The sequence below is a fragment of the Fistularia commersonii genome, chromosome 19 (genome assembly GCF_037954325.1).
Source record: "Fistularia commersonii isolate RoL2024-O1a breed Wild chromosome 19, RoL_Fcom_v1.0, whole genome shotgun sequence".
NCBI lineage: Eukaryota > Metazoa > Chordata > Actinopteri > Syngnathiformes > Fistulariidae > Fistularia > Fistularia commersonii.
The window spans coordinates 12,243,515-12,260,479 of record NC_141302.1 but is presented as its reverse complement, the minus strand read 5'-3'; the positions used below and the strand labels follow the sequence as shown (position 1 = coordinate 12,260,479).

Genomic DNA, 16,965 nt, shown 5'->3' with positions numbered 1-16,965 from the left:
CCCTCTCCCACTTTATCACCCACGCAGCCGCAGTCGGAGTGGGGGGGGGGGGGTCTATATTATTGGGACCGCGGGCGCTGGATATCGAGGTGGGTCACGCGTGAGATCATTTCCCTGATCCCTACGCGCGTTTATCCTTGAAAAATACTCACAATTTGAACTTAAAATATCTCCGAGATTCATTTAAAACACCCTAAGAGAGTGAGATCACCTTTAGGTGTATTTCCTCTTTATGGCCTCGTTGCAATAAAGCTTAAATAATCCCGTAGAGAATTATAGCTTCTCCGTGCGTAATACCTTGCTGTAATTCCTGCTGGATATTATTTTTCCTCTGCGCTGCAATAACACCGATGGCCAGCGGGCTCGGTGATGGCGCTGTTGCTCTTCCGTGGCCGGAGGAGCGTGTCTCCAAAAAAAAAAAAAAAGTGTATGTATGTATATGTGTGTGTGTGTGTGTTAGGGGGTTCTTCTTGAGAAAGGAGGCAGAATAGAGCACCGGGGAGCCCAGAGGTCCGAGTCTGGGGGCCCCATCTGAAACTCAGAGAGAAGGAGAGAGGAGGTGCTGAAAGGGACTCGATACCAACCCCCTCCTCCTCCTCACCAAACTGGAAGAACTGCGCTCCGCCAGTGCGCCCTGCCTGCCCGCCCGCCCGCCTGCCTGCCTGCCTGCCAGTCGGAGAATGGGTTTTTTTTTTCTCCCATTCATCCACGGCCCCTTTTCCCCCCTCCTCCTCCTCCTCCTCCTCCTCCGCTGCTCGAACAAGCCAGTCAGTCTGTCAGTGCGCTGCGAGCATTAGGGCAAAGTCAAACCAGTGGGATTCGGAGGCAGATAGGCGGACGAGATAACGAATGAAGCGCTTTCCTCCGGCTGAACACCGACGCGCACGGCTCTCCATCGGCCCGGCCTCGACTATCTAACGCGGACCGGCGCTCCAAACTCGCCTCACAAGTTCCAAGGTGGCCTTTTGTGCGATTTATCATTTCTGTTAGAATGGAGATGCTTTTCTAGCTCTTTTGGGTTCTTCTTCTTGAGTACCCCGCTGCGCGTTAAAACAGACTCTTTGGATTTACCGTTTTTTTTTTTTTTTGGATCCTCCGCTTTCTTTCTTTCTTTCTTTCTTTCTTTCTCGAACGCCGTCGAATCTGTTGCTCAAGGATTAGCGGATTTTACAACCCATGCTGAACCTGTCCTTATTATTTTTTTTTTTTTTAAATATTTTTTCCTGTCCACAGAGGGAATAAGGATTCTAGGGGCGCACTGACTGAGCGTCCACGTTCGAGGATGGATCCGTGGACGGGGTTTTGAAATTTAAAACGCTTTTTTAATTTATTTTATCTTTTATTTAATTCCGTGCCCGCCGTCCTGTGTCTCCAACAGCATTCCCCCCTTTTTTTTTCTTTTTACGCTCGGCCCGAGATGTTCTGAGGTGGATCTTCTTGCAGAACAAGGTAATGGGAGAGAGACCACGCACGGTCGGCTCGGAGAACAAGGGAACGTTGTCCTGGAAAAGACAATCGGGGCATCAGAAATAGCTTCTTTTTTTTCTCCATTATTATTATTATTATTGTTAATATTATTAAAAAAAAACCCGGCTGCGACAAATTTCGTCAGATTCGATTCGGTGGAGTTGTGTCTGTGAGCGCTGCCTGGGAAAAAAAAAAGTAGGACTAATGAGAAATTAATGGGAAAGTCATGGGATTGAAACAGTCCGGCTGTGGACGGTGAAAGCAGATTTTTTTTTTTTTTTTTTTTGGAGACCCTGACACACGGATTGAACAAGTTCCCCCCTCCGGTTAGTTTTATTTTATTTTTTGATGGTTAAATTCTATGATTTTTTTTTTTGTTCCCTTTTTGTGTGGGGGGGATCCACGCAATTGCACAAAGCGGGGTTTCTCCTCACACTCTGACTGAATACCTGTGAGCACCCACTCCACGGCTGTAGCCCACGGTCACTGAGCCCCCCCCCCCCCCACACACACACCCTCCCTCGACTCAGAGAATCTTTCCTGCAGCTTTTAAAACAATCATTTCTCCCCCAATGTGGTTACACGCGATGAGCGTTCGGGTGGAAATGGCGTGTCGTGGAAGTGGGAATGGATTGGTGATCTTGCTGGTATTCTTACTGGATTTACTGGGAACGACGGCCAGCAATATGGAGCCCATCTACTGGAATTCCCTGAACGAAAGGTGAGGAACACACACACACACACACACACACGCATCATCTCGTGCACACGCACGTACACTTCAACATTTACACTCCGCTTGGCTGCACCGTTGAACCTTCACTTCAAGCATGAAGGAATAATGAGAGTCATTTGGCGACTTCTAGCGTCAAAACCAAACTCCAACATGACATAGAAAGCAGAAAGCAGCAGCTGGAGACCTGCTCCCCTCACGTACAATGTCAACATTTAAGAAAGAAATGAAAAAATATATAAACTGAATGCTTTTCCCTCCTTTCGGTTGCTTTGCAAAATAGCATCCTCGTTGTTTTTTGCAGGAACTTCAGTAGTTTCGGTACGAACCGTGTCATTTGACAACCGTATGCGCTTCCAGTTGTGGCTGGTCGCTTTGTTTCACAGCTGGTCTGAATTTGTCACACTCACTTTGATTATTGAGGATTATTCCAGCTGCGGCTCCCCCCCACACACACACAACCCATCCCATCCCCCTATTACTTTATTAAGTCTCCTATAAACTGCGGGTAAACAGACAAAAGCTCTGTCGGTGTCTGCGGGATGATAAAGATTTGCCCGATGTCGTAATTGCTGTCGCCGTGTGACCTTGGTTCTTAGGAGTCCAGGCCTCCCAAACTGCCGGGGCGAGCGGCAAAATCCTCCTTCCTGTCCAGCTTTTAACAAAGGCGATCAAGGAAATGTCATTTTTTTTTTTTTTTTTTTTTTAAAACACCTCCTAATGGCTGACAGCATTCTTCTCACACTCCTGCCAATCTTTGTGTGCTGCGGGGGGTTGGGGGCAGCAAGGTGGCTTGTAATGGAGGTGACACCAGGGTTCAATTTTGGCTTCCTCGCTTTTTTTTTTTTTTTTTTTCTCCCCTGGACCAAAGGCTGACAGGTTTTATGCTAAATCGGTGTTCCCGGGAAGCCACTGCCCAGCGTGTTTTAGATGACTCTGCTCCAACACAAGCTCTGCAGAAGCCTGATAAGGACCAATTCATTAGAATTAGAATATGCAAGGCAGTAGGTTGAGAAATTGTTGGGTATCTCGGGGGTGAACAATGCCCCGTGTACGTCTTTGTTTCTTTTAATTCTCTCGCTTTTTGAACCGCGCTCTTATAAGGTACGAACTGCAGCCCGGAGCTTCGCAACCCCACCTTCTGTTTTGTTTCTGGACTTTTTTTTCGGGAGTGTTTCTTTTCTTGAAGTCTTAACAGGTTTTTTTATTATTGCGTCCGCATGCTCTAGGCTACAGCCTGCCTGCTTCATCCCCCCTCTTCCCGCAGATGTGACTGTGCGTGGCCCCCCGCTGTGGAACGAGGCATGAAACCCTTAATGAGGGTTTTTTTTTTTTTTTTACGCCAGCAGTGGGTGTATTCACCTGACGGGGGCGGGGTGGGGAGGAGAGGCCGGACACGGGAGGGCGATTTTCACCGAGAAGCCGACCGCCCGGGCTTTTTGAGGCCTTCTAGGTGATTCCACGCCATTGTTTCCTAATGGATTTTAGTGTAACATGGGTTTGGGGGTTTTATTGAACGGGCCTGGCTGGCAGTTAGAGAGGTGGAGGTTCTATGACGCCAGGCGCCAAAGTCATCTCCACACATATTCAAAGCCTATTGTATATCACGAGGCTTTTTCACGAAGCTTACTATTCATACTTAATCAGCTTAGTCGTTCTTCCAGTTTACTTTCCGTGTCCCTTTGGACACATTCATGTACTTACCCCTCTGTTACACGACGAGAGGAGTTCTTAAGTTCAGTTGTCTCCGGGCCAAATGCACCATTTTTTTGGCCCGAACGCCGCGGCTTTACCAGGAGCAAACTCACGAGCCCCGCACACATCTGGCGTGTCCTTCCGAAACGGAGCGTAAAGTAAGCGGAGGCAGTAGCCTGTATCAATCAGGTGCAGGAGCGCATGTACGGTTCACGTCTCGTCCGCGCGCCAAACGGACCGTCGCGTTGTTAACCCCCCGGACCCCTGTTGGTTGTACCGTTTTGAAGTTTCCGCCGTCCACCCGCAGCTCTTCGCCACCTTTGCACCTCTTTCCGCCTCCGCGAGCAATCTCCGGCTCCTCTTCCACGCCGTCCGCCCTTCTTCTCTGCAAACTTCTCTCCGTCCGTCTCGCTCTACCTTGCTCCGTCGAACCCCCCCCCCGCGCCCCCCGGCACAGTGACCAGACGCAACAAATTGGAAACATGTGTCGCATCCCGCCGCTAATTATAGCGCCGCAGCAGTGGCTGATGCACCCGAAGATGCGTTCGGCGCGACAAGGGTGAAGAGGAACATCGGGCACCCGAGGGTGCAGTGAAAGATGCAGATGCTTTAGAATCTGTTTTGCTGCCCTTTTATTTACCCGATTAACTCCCCCCCCGGAATGCACGATAAGTAAATCGTCAAGATGGCGCGGGTTACTGTAAAATCTATTATGAAAATGCTTAGAGTCATCAAGCGCTGCGCCCACCCTTTTATCGACCGCTCCATCGGTTAAAATTACCGTGCGCGGGGAGGAATATAAAAAGAGACAGGTGCTGGGATGTGCAAGAGAAACAGAAACGGGCATCGGAGCGAGTCGAGTTGGGGAGGACGGGGAGGGGATAGACGAAGCCTTAACCCTAAGTAAATCAATACCGGTTAAGTCTCAAGTGCCAATACAGGTTCTGCTTGAGGAAGAGCAAACTGAACCAGAACGATCACCTTGGAAAGAGCTTCTCCCCGCAGACATACATTATCCTTATCTTAGCATCTCCTATTATCGGCCTTACACGGCTGCCTTAATGAAAGATCGAATCTTGCATTACTGCTGCAGAGGGCGGAGCCTGGGAAGGGAGGCTGCTGACCCACACACACGGGATCAAGGACTGCGGGTCAATTATGGGAACACACACACACACACACACACAACACATAGACGCGAAACGGAAAAAAAATCAAGTAGAGAAAATGTTGGCTCTGGACACTCCCTCGGTCCCACAATATGGGCTTTTGTAGTTTTTGGCCCCTTCACAACTTGGGATTTAAGTGAAAAAAAAAAAAACCAAACAAACAAAAAAAAAAACCCCTCATTCAATTTTCTCCCTTTCCGTACTTTAATAATCGACTGTAGATTATTGTAAATGGCTGCTAAGGGTGGGCGTCCCCTCGTTCTGCGCTCGCGGTGACTTGTAATACAACTATTCCCCCCAAGATCCACATTAAAATTTAATCCCCCCCCTTCCCGTTCCTTAATAATTCATTAATCGCCAGCTAATTGGCGCCGGATAAAAGACTAGCTAAGTAGGCTAAGTGTTTCTGATACAAAAAAAAGGAGAGAATAGACTCCAAAGGAGGAGTGGGGGGGGGGATCATTAGAAATCTCGACGAAGGCATCCTTGGTTTTTAATGAAATAAGTGTCAGTGGGTCGGATGGGGTGTCATATCAAAGAAACAGCAATCCAACACCCGTTTATTGATTGATTATATTCTCAGAAGACCCGGCACCACCCTTATGGAATCCACCCGTAGGTTTCCCACTCATGAATAATTCATACTTTCCTCGGCTTTTCTGGGCTGTGTGGATAAGTAAGCAGGAGCCGAGTAAGCCTACATGCGTCCTTAGGCTAAATGATTACTGAATATCCATTGGGAAGTTTGATTTATTTCTTTATTTTGAGAAGAGCGGGTGTAAAAAACAAGAGCAAGAACCTCGTCGAGAAAGGCTGCTTTTTTTTTTTTTTTTCTCCTCGGAGAAGCGGGAGAAGGCTCCCACCTTCCCTCCTGCTTTCGGTGAAAAAGGAGTGTGTGTGTGTGTGTGTTATAGAGAGAGTTTATGAGCTGAGAGGAACAGGAGCTGTGAAAAGAAGTTTCAGCTGATGTGGCAGAACAGAAAGGCCAGGGGAAGGAGGCGGCGACCAATCCACGGCCAGAGGACGGCTTTTCTTATCGTTCCTTTTCTTTTCTGTGCGGCGCAGGCGGGCCGGCGGACGGAGTTAGGACATGCGGTTATGGAAATCAGACACGCGAACAGACGGATCAATTGCTTCCGTGCACTCATAACAGGTGCACACACGTGTATATATACTCACAAACGAGCCTCGGGGGGCTCGACCTCCCCTCCCATCTCTGTTGGACGTGTGTGTAAAAGAGCGTGTGGTCCTAATGTATCTCTTGTTGTGCGCGCTGGTGAGTGGAGCACACTCCGAGGGAAGATGTGAGCACGCACGCACACACACACACACACACACACACACACACACGCAATCAGCAGAGGCATGAGAAAGAGAGGGTGAGGAAATTGGCAGGCGTCACGGCGTGTTGTTCCACTTGGAATTCATTCATTATTTTATCACTCGATTATAAGTTTATTTGGCAGGGGCCGTGGACATTCATCAACATCATAACAGTCATAAAGCGGCGTTGTAAATGTGCTGGGGTTAGCTAAAGAACTAATTTACTTCCCCGGTCCCCAGGGGCTTTAAAAGTGACTTTGGGATTTTGGTAATTGTTAAAAGTGCTGATGATTAGGATGAAGGAGATTAGAAGCGTGTGGCTGGCTGAGCTAGTTCACAATGTTTGAACACAATACGGAAACAAGCAAGTTACTGGGAAAAAATGCACCACAACACACACACACACACACACACACTGGAGGCAGACAATACACACGTACACAGATTGACACACAAATTCACACGCCGCGGTAACATTAATCCCGGTTGGCCAGTCTGAAAGGGTCACATGTGTCCCAGCATCACTGGGAAGATTGCCCTAGGTGTCTGAACTCAGAGGCCCCTCAGTAAAGACAGGCAGACACACACTCACACACACACACACACACACACACACACACTGGCCCCTCATTAGCTTGCTTCACAGCACAGGCTGCCTAAGCAGGATCATCCAATCCTCCTGGCAGCATTTGGACTAGGCCAGGTCAATCTCCTCCGCTGGGTGAGGGAGACAAACACACTGGTTGGGTGGGAGGCCAGTGGGAAGGTGCACGGACGCACGTGCACATTGACTCCGAAGGCCAAAAGGAAGCGTCGTGTCACGGCGTCCTCTCTCCTGCAGGACTTTCCGTTCTTCTTCTCGGCCTTCCTCCCCCTTCGCATCCTCTTCCCCGTTTTTTTTTTTTCTTTGGCTCTATATCACAAGGCTCCCAGCTCTGCCGCTCTGCAGATCCCCCTCACCACTGGGCTGGGCTCACATTGCAGCAGCGACTGTGGCTTCGGCATCATTCCAGATAAATGGGATAGCAGCGGGAGGGATTTGACGCTGCTGTCATTTCATGTGTGTATGTGTGTGTGTGTGTGTGTGTGTGTGTGTGTGTCTGCCTGGATGGCGGAATGTGACAGAGGATGTTCTAGTGTTTGCGCCTTGAATACTAAACAGTGTGGAAATATCACCAAGATGTCCTCTGTGTGTCTAATGTGCTCCTCGAAAATCTCCCTGGCATCAGGCCTTGTCAGTCATTACTGACAGCAAAAGTCAATAAAAAAAAGATTTTAATGCTCATTAAGGACAGAAATGGCCTGATGATATGTATTGATTGTATCAGCAGCCTTGAACTTTGACCTCTAGGGCCCTCTTGCTGTTAACGTATATTGGTCCTCAGGCAAATCTAGATTACATTGTATTTAAATTCTTTTTAAAATCGCATGACCGCCTAATTTAAATGACAATTTTTTTCATTTATTTTCTCGTAACTTACGAGTAATTTCTTGCAAATAGAGAGGTTGTTACCTGCTTCCTTTCAGATCATTTCCTGACAGTTGTTCCAGACGGTCAAGGCTCTGTCAAAGTCACCTTTAATTTTCTTCTCCAAATCACAGTGGAGATTTTGAGTTGTTAGAAAAAAAAAAAAAAGGCTTCTATGTCCCTGCTCACTTTTGGTGCAGAGTAATGATTCCAGCTTTAAAATCCTCCAGTGAGGTTTCACTAAATAGCTACCGCTCAAATGTCAGAGTGTGGAGAGGGAGCAGGATTTTTTTTTTCTTTTCCTCGCCACGTTGCAACTATCAGTGTTTTTCCACTGTTCAAAAAAAAAACAACAAAAAACCCAACTACGGCTAACATTGATTTTATTTAGCGAAGTCTCCAGACGATTGGCTGACACGGGCGGATTCACGTTTTTAAAAAGAAAATGTAATAAAAAAAAAAAAAAAAACTTGAAAAAATATTCGGCCACCGTGGGATTATCAAGTGAACCAGAAGGGAATCGGTAAATTTGCAGCTGCTTGTTCGTATCAGCGGTGTGTATTTTCAGGGTGAGATTTGACGCCGGATTCGGTTTCCCTTCTTTTCAACGTTCGTGGAAAAGCGCCGTAATTCGGCGACGGGGTTTCAGGGGGCGGGGGAGGGGCGCGTGGCGGCGCCTGGGGACCTTGTTCGTTCTTTTTCCGGGCCCGCGTTTCTCTGTGTGTTCTGCGATTTCACACCTGCTCTCCCTCTAAGCAACATCAAGGTGGAGTCCTATTTTGCATAACCCTACGCTGATTATGTAGACCTTGTAAAATGCAAAACACAAGACAAATACTTCGCACTCTTATCTCCCGGTTTCCCCCCTCGGAGGCCCGAAATCCCTCCAGCTGTAGCCTTTGTGTTTTGTCACTCTCATCAACACTGAAACTCCATCACTCTCCCCTCGCCTCCTGTCAATGTACGTCAACAAGGCCCTCCGATTGGATGCCGGCCCAAAACGGTATTGTAACCGACTGTTAAACGGGGAGTGTGTTTGCACATCTGTGTGTGTGTGTGTGTGTGAATCCACACAAGAGAGATAAATGAGCGGGTTTTCTTGCGGACAGCTGTGCCTTGTCACTTGCTGAACTTCTGGCAAATATTTCGGGCCGGTATGAGCAAGAGGGCAGGGCTGGGAGGAGTGGAGGCCGTCGGGGGAGTAGAGAGATGACAAGGTCAGGAGGGAAGCATGAAGGACGGCGAGGGGAGGCGAGTTAAGTGAGAGATGGATAGTTTTGAGAGCGCGGCCCGGTTTGACGGTAGTGCCGGTTGATGAGACGGGGGGGGGGGGGCGGACGGAGAGAGTGACAGATGATCTAGAGGTCACCGGCGTGACTAGCCACTTCCTGCTCACATACAAGCTAGCCGTCCTCTCATTCCTCATTACTGACACGTCCCATAATATTTATCCCCGGGAAGTCCAGCATGAAACCCGGTAAGCTTTAAAGGAATTCATTGAATTTTGGGCAGAACGAGCTCTTTGATCAACTTAGCATGAAGCGATTAGACGACTGGCAGCTGTTTCCTCACTCTGTTTTCGCTACAGCTCCTATGATAATCTGAGATGTTTCATACACACACACACACACACACACACACTTACACACACATACACTGTTCTTTAAACTTCATACATGGTAGGCAGAGATCCCAGAGCTAGAAACAAAGCCACATGCCTCAAAGCAGTCCACTGGACTGATTCGACTTGATTTGCCAAAAGCAAAATCGATGCTTTTTTAAAGGAAATCATTACGGTTCAGTATTTGAAGTTCATTTCGTTCCAGGATGAAGTAACTCAAACTGCCTTCACCAACTGCGTTCGGATTTTCTGCGTTTCACATAAAAGCATGTTTGAAAATGAGAAAATGATTGAGTTACGCAGTACATCGAAAAAAGCGGGAGTTTTCCCTCGTTTTCTCTAAGATGTCGTCTGAACCGGCCGTCGAGGCTTCGGCTCCGTCGATCCCAGCGGCTCGACGGTGTGAGGGAACCTCCTTAAAGCCAACAAAGATTTACTGTTGCTGAGATCAAGCAAACTAATCCTGCGAACAAAAAAAATAAATAAAACACAGTCGAAGAAGGAAATAGACATTTGAAACACGAGGCACTCGACTGCACGTAAGTGATGATGCGGTCACGGGTGGAGTTTTCTCCAGATATCCCGGTTTATGTATTTGGCGTAAGAACCTGTTAGCCAGAGATTTGCAGGAACTCTCAGAGCCGAAAAAGTAAGCAGACCCGAATCATCCAGCCTGCAAGAGCCTGGTGCAAGTTAGTGCTCAACTTCTGAACGATACATCACGTTTGTGTGTGTGTGTGTGTGTGTGTGTGCGCGTGTGTGTGTGTGTGTGTGTGTGTGTGTGTGTGCCCATGTGCTGCGTGTATTATGGATGGGATCCTGCAGAGGTTCGTTTCCTGTAGAGTTGCAATGATTAATGGATTAATTAGGGCTGGGCAATAAATCGAAACGTATCAGATAGAGACTAACTAACTATGATATGAAACTTTTCTTCTTTTTTTAATTGTCAAATTGTGATACACACTTTTGCTTTCTACTTGCAATGATGAATCATTGTCCAGTAAAAATCTGTTTTTTTTTTCACCTGCTAACAGTTCTTGTCTTCTCTTGTAGGAGAAAATGATTTATTAATTCCCGCTGATCTGCCATCTATCCTTTAGTCTCAGTAAATGGACAGGGTATGGTTTCTAAATAATCCTGGCAAAAGGACACAAATATATCTGCAATTAACCCCCCACTGAAAAATAAAATAAAATCGCAATATTTTATCATACCGCAACCCTGAGTGCAGGATAAGCGGTGTAGTTAATGACTGAATTAATATTATTCAATTAAAATCCGAGAGAAAAAAAATCCGGAAATTAGCAGGAAATTACTTCAATGTTCATTAATGAACATTGTTAAAACCAACACCAAAGAAGATTTGGTGATTCGATCCCCGGCTCCTCCTGTCTGCACGCTCGGGTAAGATACCGACCCTCCCGGTTGTTCCCGATGGTCCGATTAGTGCCTCGCGTGGCAGTTCTGCTCGGTGTGTGTAAAAAAGGTGAACGCTGTTTTGCGTAAAACGCTTGGAAACCGTGAGGCGACGAAAGTGCTATATAAACGAAGTCAATTTATGGTCCGATGGATCGAAGATGATGACGATGCGAAGATGCTCCACCTGGCAACGAAACCCTTCCCTGAAAAAAAACCAGACGGTATTACAAACAATTGTATTGGCGATGCCAGCGAGAGCAGGCCTATCGCCGTAGCGCGGATCTTTTGTTGCCTGGTGTCTTTGCTTCCAGCATCTTGATTATTTTTCCATGCTTCATGCGCTCTCCTCTGATGCTTGTGCAAGAGAATGAGTGGACATGTGTGTGTGTGTGTGTGTGTGTGTGTGTACACGCACGTACACGTAGTTCTAATTAGGAGTTAAAAGACCTTACAGTGAGTGTAGCCCATCTGGCTTTGGCATTAGCCCATCGTAGTTAGTCTTTTGGGAAGCTGACCTTGGCTAGCAGAGCAAGGAAAACTCATGCTTACGTTCTTCATTAAATAGAACCTGAGTAGGATTGATGTTAGATTTGCAAGATTAAGATGGAAATGTAAGATTAAGATTAATTCTTAATTTTGGAATGTTCTGGCCGCATGTGATGGAATCAAAAGTTACCTGTGTGGTTTTTCGGAGATTGCTTACGGAGATGGAAAGTCCCTTTTTTTTGGCCCGAATTGAAAAGAAATAATAATGGGTAAGCACAGTTAGGTTAAATTTCGATTTTTTTTTTTTTTTTTCCGCTTATTCTTCTCACGGATGTTCAGCAAAGGTCACGGGAGAAACAATTTGATTAGTATGAATTTCGCCCAAAATAACTTGTACAATCATTATGGAATGGTTAGATATTTTGGGAATCATCCCTCATCAAGTTCCTGCAGCAAAGGGATGAGAAGATTAAATGAAAGCTTGATGAAAGGCCTGGCATTTGCAGTTATTACAGACCGAAGATGTCGAGTGTCCTCAGCAACAAATGCTGTATTAGGTTTCTGCGAATGAAAGCCAAACTTTTCCGACCGCCCCGGTTCCAAATTAAAAGCATTGATTTGGCACGAGATGGCTTTTATTATGAAGCGGTCACAGGAAATGCGATTGGTTTTCCTGCCATTTTCACCACTGCCAGCTATTGTTCATCAAAATTGCTCCCACAGTGGTACTTTTATTTTTTAAATTTTTTTTTCTTTTTTTCTTGGTCAGTTTAAAATATTGCAGGCCGTAATAGAAAAAGAACTTAAACATAACTTGTCTGGAAAATGGGCCAATTATTTCCTGAAGTCCGTGTCAAAACGAAAAGTGTCTTCTGCCACTGAATTCCAAACAAGTCCTTTTAAAGAAATATTTACTCCCACTTTTATCTTGAAATTACATTAGTTCAAACTATACATAATTTTTTGTTTCTTAAATGGTGTGAATTTGTGTGTGAAATTCCACAACATGAGAATTGAATCATTCAATAGTATTTCATTTCTGTAATTAATTTGGTTTAGGACCTTTAGTTTTGGTTGAAGTATCAACATTTCATTGATTTAAAAGTCTTTTTTCAGAGTCCGGTGTCGAAAGTAAAAGTAATAAAAGATATTTAGCATATTTTGGATCTAAACATTGTCATCGTACTGACGGTTGACGGTTGTTCGGCAGCTATCGCAGCCGACCGTTCAACCAAATATCAACATTTATCTTGTCCCGTCAGGGGATAAGTCACAACGCAAAAATGACAAGATGATTATAAATCTTTAAACATGCCCTCAGCACACGCACAACCACTTATAAAGTTGAAAACTAGCTGTAGAAATAAGTTTTCCTTCGCTAAAATATTGATGAGATAAGCTAACGTTAGCCGCTGTAAGCTATAAAAGAAAAGAAAAAAATCACACCTGCCCAAGTAAACCTGCCATACCGCAAATGATATGAGTGTACGGAACCGAGCAAAGCTTTTCCCTAAAGAGTTTAATCTGCGAGACGGCAAACTGCGCACTCAGTCGAAGCTTTATGCCGTTCTTTTTGGCAGATTGTGTTAGAAGAGGATCCAGCCTCGCGGGTTTCAAATCTGGATCGCGTAGACTCGAAAATGAACGCTTGTCATACTCAAACGAGGGTTTATCTCTCTTGTCCCGACATCGGACGCGCCCGACGGACCGTTTCACCTGAAGCGACGATTTAAGGCCCGGCCCGAAAGCAAAGATTACTCGGCGATGTTGGCGTTTGCGCGGCATACGGAGTCTCCAACTTTTTTTTTCGTCATCCCGGACATGGAGGTCTAACAATATCCATCTTACGTAAAACGTGCAGTGAAGTGGATCGGCTGTTGACCGTCTCCTTTTTTTTTTTCCAACCCTTCCACCGTGTCGCCCTGTCGCACAGTTAGCATTAACGCACTCCAGCAGCCGCGCACACACACACGCACACACACACACACACACACACATGCACAGATGAGAAATATTATTGCTGCCAGAGCTGGAAGAAGTCCAAGCAGAAGGTTGAGTTTCTTGAGCGTGCCCCCCCACACATCCCCACCCCCCAACTGAAGCATATCCCTCACTTCTTCTCCACTCTCTCTTTCACTTCATCCTCCTCCCACCGCTCCCCACAAACAAAAGAGCTGCCCTCCCAGAGCTTCCACTGAAAGCCCTCACACACACTCGTCTCTCTCGTCGTCTGTAAAAAAAAAAAAAACAACCCTCTTCTGCGCGCTAATCCCCCACTTCATATCTTTTGTCTTTCACGTTCTCTCGTGTCGCCTGCAACTTTCCTTTCTCTTATTATCATGTCACAGCTCGTCGTCAGACAGTAAACTTCATTGCTTTCTGCATTAGATCTCTAATCTAATGCTTTTTTGCCCCCCCCCCCCCCCCCCCCCCACACACACACACACACAACTCCTTTTGTTCCTCATCTTCTTTGTGGGTGGTTTTTTTTTTTTTTTTTTTGATCTGCTGGCTCCTCACTCGCTCATCGGCGTCCAGCAGTAAATGGGCTCTTCTGTAGTGAAGACAGGATGAATAATCATGATTGCACGTCACTGCAGTGTTAAAGTAATTTGCCAGTCACATGTCAAGCGGCGCGCCGACACACACACACACACACACACGCGCGTGCACATACACACAATCTGAACAGGGAATCAGGAAACCATTCCCCCATTATCCACCTCGTCGGCTCACTTTGAAAAAAAAACTTTTTTTATCGGCCTCCGCCGGAGTGCAGATGTACTGCAGGTCCTGGAGGGTCGGGGTAGGGGAAGGAGGAGAAGCGGGGATGGGGGTGGATCGAGCACTCTCCTTTTTTCCCTTTCTTTCTTTCCTCCATCCATTCGTTCCTCCCCCTCTCCCAGAAGAATGCTCCTTCACCAGGGGGGCAAAAGCCTTTCCTTTCAACAGCCTCTCTCTCCCCTGTGTTCTTTGGTTTGCAGTGATGGATGAGCGCTAGTGCGGGTCACTTTGCACAACATGTGCATTTGTCTTCTTCGTGGATTCGTGTGCGTGCAGATTTGGGAGGGATGCCTATTTCGGTTATGATAACTGTGTGGTCCTGTGTTTTGGACAACGTTTGTGTGTGTGTGTGTGTGTGTGTGTGTCTTCTCATATGCACACAGCTGCTATGCTTTTTGCACTTCACTGCTTACCTAACCCTGAAGAATGATGGATCTGTTCATGGAAAATACAGTAAAAAGTCCAAATATCCAGAGGTGTCATCTGTATTCATCGGAAAAATTTATTTTGAAAGAACAGGAAATGACCGAAGAAAATGAAGAAATTAATTCTCACTGTGTAATAGTTACTTGAAAATAAATCGGTCATAAAGAAAGAAGAAAATTCCTTCCAATTACCGAAATCGTGATTTTAAGGGAGCGCCACAATTGATAAAGGTGCAAAAAGTCAAGCTTTGCCATGCAAAAACAAAAACAAACCAAAATAAAAAATCAAAATAGTGATTAACTTTTTACACTGACATGAAATATGAACAAGAAAACCACTTAGAATTTTAGAGGAAATCTACCAAAAATCCCTTCATCACAGTAGTGGAAAACCATGAAATAATCTTAAAAAATATTGTAAATAGGCAAGTCTTCGCTTTCATAGTGCTTTCAAAATCACTTAACCTAAAAACCAGTGGGGGGACAATTGTTATTATTAATTAATTTATTAATATTAAATAATTACGCGGAACAATTTAAAAGCCTCCCGACAATTCGTTAGGAAACAAATTTAAAACAAGCAAATAAGTACAAAGCGTCCAGGTCGCGGTTGAAACTGACATGACGACGTCTTGGAATGTAATTGCAAGAACCGAGTGGGAACCTTTGCTAACCCATCTGGAGCCTCTGAGTCTTGGGTGGCCGCTGAATGTGTGTGTGTGTGTGTGTGTGTGTGCGCGCGCGTGCGTGCACCTGAGCACTGCGGCACGTCCAGTCGTGAATGTGTTGCATCCTGGCACTTTGTAAATCAAATGCATTATCTTTTCTCGGAGCTGCAGCGGAATCAGTCCAAACTATACTTCTCCTTTGCATAAGTGGTATGACTCAGCTATATTTGATTTTAAATCTCATTTTAATCAAAACGTTTGCTATCCCTTTATGTCCCCCGGTTAAATTGAATCACTCATGTGGCGGACAGCTAACTCTGTTAGGTGCCACTTAGCTTGCAAAAAAAAAAAAAAAAAAAAAGAATTTCTTCAAGATTTTATTTAAGTGCTTCATGATGCCCTTGTGTACTGAATAGCCGTGTATGTGTGTGTGCGCTCACTTGTTTGTGTGGCATGTGTCATGCGTGGGCGCGTACATTTGTGTACATGGCCTGCGTGGGTTGGCGTATCCCCCCCCCCCCCCCCCTCCTCCTCCCCGTGGCATTAAGTGTTATTCGCAAAACAACACAATCACGCCGCACAAAGCAAGTTTTCTGCGCGAGCGTGAAAAGAGAAGCGTAAACACAACAGAATCCGGCCAGCGCCACTTGACCCCGCCGAGGAGGGAGGGGTGGGGTGATGAAGTGGTGATGAGGTGGTATGGGGGGGTGGGGAGGGAGTTGTAAGCCAACGGGGAGATAATCCCTTCAGTCATGACGTTCCCCCCACCGCGCTGGGTCTCTAATGCGGCACGCCGGGCTGTCAATCACTCAACAAAGCTGTCTGTAAGGGGATTATGAACCAATAGACCCTCCCCCTCACCCCTCCTTATTCCGCCCATTGCCTTTTCACCCTCTCATAACTCATTCTTGTCATTTTCCCCTCGTTTTCTCCCGCCTTTGCCCATTTTCCTCCGTCGGGCCAACCTTGTCCCGCGTCCTCTCGCTACAAAGTCCGTCTCCCCACCAGCACAAATTTTGTTTTGCTGACTGAAGCTTAGTTTATCTCGGACTTTCCATCCGTCTTACATCCATCCACCCTCCGTTCCTGTCCTCCCTCTGTCCCTAAGCCCCTGTTTCTTTCTCTCTAAACCCCTTCTTGCTCTTACTCTATCTCTTCATGCCACATGTCCGTTATTTCTCACCGAGACAAGAGACAGGTGTTTGTGTGTTGTTAGAAAGGAGGTTGAACAGGGGTCCCACACACACACACACACACACACACGCATGCATGCACGCGTACGCAGAAAAAGTGAAGTTTGTCAGCACTTTCTCAAGTCTGTGTCAAAAGAGATGATCTTTTCAGTTTATTCCGGAGATACGAAGCACACAGTCCGTAGATCTGGCCCCCGAAAAACCTTATATATATGCAAACTTCTAAACTTATGTAATCAATAAAAAGATGACAAGAGGACAAAAAGTTATAGAAGTCACGTGGTTAACTGGCACTGGCTGTTTTATTTTAACAGGACAGATTATTTAAACAAAGTGGTGTTGAAAATGAAAGGACGAAGAAAATAAATTCAAGTGTGACAAATATTCAAGAACTGGAACGCATTTCATTAGATATATAAGAGATCACTATCCAAATTTGATTATATTGTGATTTTTGTCATTTTCTTTCTTCAACCAGACAAAGATCGGCGTTAAATTTCAAAAACAAAAGCAA

At 45.9% G+C, this 16,965-nt stretch overlaps 1 protein-coding gene across 1 annotated transcript in view; it reads left to right on the top strand.

Moving 5' to 3' along the window:
- The first annotated feature begins 685 nt into the window (after positions 1–685).
- Positions 686–16,965, top strand: part of efnb3b (ephrin-B3b) — an 87,670-nt gene continuing 71,390 nt past the window's right edge. The window contains exon 1 of the mRNA XM_086165425.1: positions 686–2,188. Coding sequence (XP_086021551.1) covers positions 2,040–2,188 — 149 coding nt within the window. The 5' untranslated portion in view covers positions 686–2,039. The remainder of the gene's footprint in view (positions 2,189–16,965) is intronic.